The following is a 5,234-nucleotide window of genomic DNA, read 5'->3' as shown; positions in this document are numbered from 1 at the left end:
CTGGGCTGTTTTCCTCCTTCCCCTGCCCCTGGTTGTGGTGGGGGCTGGGGTCCAGCTGCTCGGGGCTGATGGGCTGTGCTGGCCCCAGCTGCCCCCACTAACGAGGCTTTAATTAGCCTCATGGGGGGGGGGGGGGAGTTGCTTCCTGCCCTTCTCTGGGCAGTTTGGGCTGTGCTGGGGAAACCCGTCCCTGGCCGTGAGCTGTGAAGCTCCCTGGCGGCAGCCCCGGGGGGCCCAGGCGTCCTGGGCTGCGGCCGCGGTCGCTGCTGGGTGCGGGTGCCCCGGGGAGGCCGTGCGACGGGGCAGGGGCCACCGGCTCGCGGTGCCCCAGCCTGGGCTGGTACCGGAGGCAACGCTGGAGCCCAGGGAGGCTGCGGAGAGCCCCGGACCCCTGAGAGGCACGCATGGAGGGGGGGCCCCCGGGTGGGGGGGGGTCCGGATGCCAGGGCCCCCTGCACGGGGGTCCCGGCCCCGCCTGACCCCTGTGCTGCCCCAGGGGCCCCGCGGGAGATGCCAGCAGAGGAGCTGGCGCAGGCGCTGGTGAGTGTGGGCATGGCCCCCGAGCACGACTACGCCGGGGACATCTTCGCCCTCGCCATGGTGAGCGGGGGCACGGCCCCGGCCCCCTGCCCGCGGCGGGGCTGGGGGCTGCAGCAGGATGCCGGGGCCCCTGCCCGGCCCCGCGGGAGCCCTGGCCTGTCCCGTCTCTCCTGCCCAGCAGAGACAGTCCAGCTACGTCTTCCGGAGCTGGGACGTGCTGCGCACGGTGACGGCCGAGATGCGGGCGCTGGTGGTGGACTGGCTGGTCCAGGTGCACGTAGGTACCTGTGCCGCGGGGCGCGGGGGCGGCCCCAGGACTCCTGGGCCCCCTGAGCGCCCTGTCCCCCCCCGCCCTTCCCCCCCAGGAGTACCTGGGCCTGGCGGACGAGACGCTCTACCTGGCCGTGCACCTGATGAACGCCTACATGGCGGTGGCGCGGGTGCGCGTGCCCACCCTGCAGCTCCTCGGCCTCGCCTGCCTCTTCGTCGCCTGCAAGGTGGAGGAGAGCGCGCTGCCCCAGGTACCCGCCTGGGCGCCCGGGGCCCGCGGAGGCGCGGGGGGACGCGGGCACCCACGCGGCCTGTCGCCCGCAGCCGGCCGAGCTCTGCTTCCTGACGGCGGGCGCCTTCAGCCGCCGGGAGCTGCTGCGCATGGAGCGGAAGCTGCTGGGGCACCTCCGCTTCGAGCTGCACTACACCAGCCCGCTGCTGCTGCTGCGGCTCCTGGCCGCCCTGGACCGCTGCGGCCCCGAGGTGAGCGCGGGGGGACGCCGGGGCCCGCGCCGGGGGACCGGGACGCGGGTGGGTGCCCACGGCCGCCCTCCGTCCCCAGGTGTCCCAGCTGGCCACGTACTTCTTGGAGCTGTCGCTGCTGGAGGCCGAGTGCGTGGGCTTCGAGCCGGCGCTGCTGGCCGCCGCCGCCCTGTGCCTGGCGCAGCGGGTGCTGCAGGAGGAAGAGGGGCCGCGGGGCGCCCCGCCGGCCCCCCCGGCCCTCTACAGGTAGGGGGGGGCCGGGGCCGGGCGGCGCGGCCGGGGCCCCGCTGACGGCCGCTCTCCTTGCAGGGAGGAGGAGGTGAGCGCCGTGCACCCGGCCCTGGCCCGCGCCGCCCTCCGCGCCGGCACCGCCAGCCCCCGCGCCGTCTTCCGCAAGTACGCCCGGCCGCGCCGGCTGGGTGCCAGCGCCCGCCCGGCCATCGCCCGCTCGGCCTACCTGGCCCGCGCCGCGGCACCCTGACGGGGGGGGGGGGGGGAGAGGGGCGCACTGCATGCTTTTGTCCAATAAAGAGTCTTTTAGCCCCAAAAGTGCTGTGCAAGGTGGGGCCCAAACCGGTGCCTCTCCCCTGAGCTGCAGGGTGCCCTGGGGGGGGCTGGATTCGTCCCCCTCTTGCATTGCAACATCCCCCCCCCTGCACACGTCCCCCCTGAGCCCCACAGATTGGGGGTGCCCCGGGGAGGGGGTTCCTGGTGGGGGGCACCATGGGGGCCCAGGAGGGGGGTGCCCCACTCTGCACCCCCCCCCCCCCCCCAAGCAAAGCCCCGTTCCCGGGCCAGGCAGGACCTGCTGCCCCGGGGGGGCTCGTGCCGGCCGCCTGCGCCCTCTGCAGCGGTGCGGCGGGATATTCCCACAATGCACCAGGGGGAGCGGTCCCCGGCGCTGCGGCGGCGTGCGGGGCCGGAGCCGGCGGCGGAGCCGGTGACGGAGCCGGGGCCCCCCCGGGCCGGGCAGCATGGCGCGGCGCTGAGCGGCGGCGGGGCCATGCAGCAGCCGGGGGCCGGCGGGGAGCCGGCGCTGGAGCGGCAGATCCAGGCGGCCGTGGCCTTCAAGGCCGAGGCCGCCCGCTGCTACCGGGAGAAGAAGTTCCGCGAGGCCATCGGCAAGTACCACCGGGCCCTGCTGCAGCTCAAGGGGCTGCGGGGCCCCCCCGGCGCCCCCCCCGGCAGCGCCCCCCTCTCCGCCCGCCAGCAGGACCTGGTGGAGAGCACCGAGGTGGAGTGCTACGACAGCCTCACTGGTGAGCGGGGACCCCGGCACCCCCGCCCGGACACCTGGGCCCCCCGTGGGCAGGGAGGGTGTGGGGTGGTGCTGCTGGGGGGGGGAAGCGGTGTTGGGTCCCCCTGCCGTGCCCGGGGCTGGCAGGGGTGGAGGGTGGGTGCATGGGGTGGGGTGGGGTGCAGTGCATGCAGGGCTGTGTATAGGGCATGCAGGGGATGTAGTGCCATGTGTATGGGATGCAGTGCGGGGGGGGCAGTGCATGCAGGGTGGGGTGCAGTGCATGCAGGGCTGCCCATGTGGGATGCAGGGGATGCAGTGTGGGGGAGCAGTGCATGCAGGGTGGGGTGCAGTGCATACAGAGCTGTGTATAGGGGATGCAGGGGATGCAGTGCCATGTGTAGGGGATGCAGTGCATGCATGGGGGTGCAGTGCATGCAGAGTTGCCCATATGGGATGCAGAGGATGCAGTGTCATGTGTACGGGATGCAGTGCATGCAGGGTGGGGTGCAGTGCATGCAGAGCTGTGTGTACGGAATGCAGGGGATGCAGTGGCATGTATACGGGATGCAGTGGGGGGGGGGCAGTGCGTGCAGGGGCTGCCTGTTCGGGATGCAGGGCATGCAGTGAGGGGTGCAGTGTGCGCCGTGCCGCATGTACAGGGTGCAGAGGATGCAGCGTGGGGTGCAGTGCATGCAGGACTGCCTGTACGGGATGCCAGGCAGGGCACAGTATGTGCAGTGCCGTGCACACACAGTGCAGTAGACGTGGCGTGGGGCGCAGGGGATGCAATGCGGGGTGCAGCAGAGGGTGCAGTGCGTGCTGTGCCACGTGTCGGGGGTGCAGCGTGGGGCGCGGACACGCCGCGCCGGATGCAATGGCTGCAGGGTGTGGCGGGCGCTGGTAGCGCAGCGCAGGGCACGGGGGCTGCAGCGGGTGCGGCGCGCGCGGTGCGGAGGGGATGCAGCGCAGGGCGCAGCGCGGTGTGCGGGTGCGTGGGGCGCGGGGCCGCGGCGCTGAGCCCCCCTGCAGCCTGCCTGCTGCAGTCGGAGCTGGTGAACTACGAGCGGGTGCGCGAGTACTGCCTCAAGGTGCTGGAGCGGCAGCGGAGCAACTTCAAGGCCACGTACCGGGCCGGCGTCGCCTTCTACCACCTGGGCGACTACGAGAGCGCCCTGCTCTACCTGCGCGAGGCCCGCAGCCGCCAGCCCGCCGGTGAGCAGCGGCGCCCCGCGCGCTGGGGGGGCTGCACCGGGGGGGCCCGATGGGACCCCGGCGCTCTGCTGGCCCTGGGCACCGACGTGCCAGGCTGGGGGGCACCCATGCAACCCCATGGGGTGCCGTCTGGGGGTGCTGGATCAGGCCCTGCGGCACTGCTGCCCCCGGGGGGGGGGGCAATGTGTTGGGATGGGGATGTTGGGGGGTGCCTGGGGGTGCTGGGGGGCATTTGGGGGCGCTGAGGCAGGGGCTGGGGGTGCTGGATGGGACCCTGGTGCTCTGCTGTCCCTGGGCACCTACGTGCTGGACTGGGGATGCTGACCTGGGGGTGCTGGGGGGCACTTGGGGTGCTGAGGGCAGCTGGATGGGACCCTGGGCCTTTGGTCTCCCTAGATATCACTGTATTGGGCTGGGGGGCACCTAGGTGGGCTAACCCAGGGGCTGGGAGGTGTTGGGGGGCATTTGGGGGTGCTGGGGGGCATCTGTGGGCGCTGGCCCCGGCAGAGCCGGATGGGACCCGGGGCCTCTGCTCTCCCCAGACACCAACGTGCTGCGCTACATCCAGCTGACGGAGATGAAAATCACCCGCTCGGGGCAGCGGGAGCGGGACGGCTACAAGGACCTCATCACCTAGCGCCCGGGGGCCGCATCCTGCCCGGCCCGGCCGGGACCCCCCTCCCCGGCCCCCCGCGCACCCCCGGCAGGCTCCGGCCGGCCGCCTGCACCCCTGGGTGGCCGTGGCCCGGCGGGGGCCGGGGGGACGCTTCCGGGTCCCCCGTGGCCCCGGTCGCTGGTGCTGATTCCTGCCCCGGCTCCCTTTCGCCCCATCCCCGAGCCGCGGACGCTATATAAAACTATCGGTTTCCTCCTGCCCGGCCCGTTCCTTGGGGCGAGGGGGGGGGGGTCGAGGCTGGGGGGGGGTTGGAAAGGACCCAGAGGGGGTCTGGGGGGTGCAGCTGGGGGTGGGGGGGCAAGGGGGGCACCCAGGGCTGGGGGATGCTGTGGGGGTGCGGAAGGCCTGGATTTAGGGGCAGGTTGGGGGGGCACAGGGGGTCTCTGCCCTGGGGGGTCCCTGGGACTTGGGGGTGCATGGGGGGGTGCAAACCACGGTCCCCAAAGGGCACCGGGGACCCTTGCTCGGGCGGGGGAAGAGCCCAGGTGTCCAGGGCCTGGTGTCCCTCTCCTGCCCTACTAGGCTGTGGGACCCCCTTGCTGGGGGGGGGGGGGGGCTCCTCGTGGCCATGGTGAGACCCCCCCACCTCCTGCCCCACAGGAATCGTGCTGGCTCACAGCAAGGTTTAGGGGTTTTTTTTCTTTTTTTTTTATACAAACATCACAACAGATTTACACATGCCTGGGGGTCTCCCCCAAGCGCCCCCCCCCCCCCCCCCAAAATCCTGCCCGCACTGGCACCTCCTGGCCAGACACACTCCTGGTACCGGTGTCGCGGGACCCGTCGGTGCCAGGGTCACGGGCTCCGCCAGCC

At 73.0% G+C, this 5,234-nt stretch overlaps 2 protein-coding genes across 2 annotated transcripts; both read left to right on the top strand.

Moving 5' to 3' along the window:
- Nucleotides 1–510: 510 nt before the first annotated feature.
- Nucleotides 511–1,774, top strand: CCNP (cyclin P). The gene is made up of 6 exons (XM_067314420.1): nt 511–600; nt 728–817; nt 906–1,061; nt 1,135–1,293; nt 1,373–1,539; nt 1,603–1,774. Exons 1-6 carry the CDS (start codon nt 511–513, stop codon nt 1,772–1,774), a joined length of 834 nt encoding a protein of 277 aa, XP_067170521.1.
- A 443-nt stretch (nt 1,775–2,217) lies between these two features.
- On the top strand, nt 2,218–4,585 carry TTC9B (tetratricopeptide repeat domain 9B). The gene is made up of 3 exons (XM_067314498.1): nt 2,218–2,552; nt 3,563–3,745; nt 4,288–4,585. Exons 1-3 carry the CDS (start codon nt 2,297–2,299, stop codon nt 4,380–4,382), a joined length of 534 nt encoding a protein of 177 aa, XP_067170599.1. The 5' UTR covers nt 2,218–2,296; the 3' UTR covers nt 4,383–4,585.
- Nucleotides 4,586–5,234: the final 649 nt, after the last annotated feature.

The sequence above is a fragment of the Apteryx mantelli genome, chromosome 35 (genome assembly GCF_036417845.1).
Source record: "Apteryx mantelli isolate bAptMan1 chromosome 35, bAptMan1.hap1, whole genome shotgun sequence".
NCBI classification, from domain to species: domain Eukaryota; kingdom Metazoa; phylum Chordata; class Aves; order Apterygiformes; family Apterygidae; genus Apteryx; species Apteryx mantelli.
Note: the sequence above shows the minus strand (reverse complement) of the source record. Positions and strands in the feature narration are given on the sequence as shown.

Bases quoted from the DNA above. Each gene is read 5' to 3' on its own strand.
- TTC9B (XM_067314498.1), top strand. From the start codon at position 2,297: ATGCAGCAGCCGGGGGCCGGCGGGGAGCCGGCGCTGGAGCGGCAGATC. The intron at 2,553-3,562 runs GTGAGCGGGGAC...GCCCCCCTGCAG, and splicing joins GTGCTACGACAGCCTCACTG to CCTGCCTGCTGCAGTCGGAG. The intron at 3,746-4,287 runs GTGAGCAGCGGC...TGCTCTCCCCAG, and splicing joins CCGCAGCCGCCAGCCCGCCG to ACACCAACGTGCTGCGCTAC.
- CCNP (XM_067314420.1), top strand. From the start codon at position 511: ATGCCAGCAGAGGAGCTGGCGCAGGCGCTGGTGAGTGTGGGCATGGCC. The intron at 1,062-1,134 runs GTACCCGCCTGG...TGTCGCCCGCAG, and splicing joins AGGAGAGCGCGCTGCCCCAG to CCGGCCGAGCTCTGCTTCCT. The intron at 1,540-1,602 runs GTAGGGGGGGGC...CTCTCCTTGCAG, and splicing joins GCCCCCCCGGCCCTCTACAG to GGAGGAGGAGGTGAGCGCCG.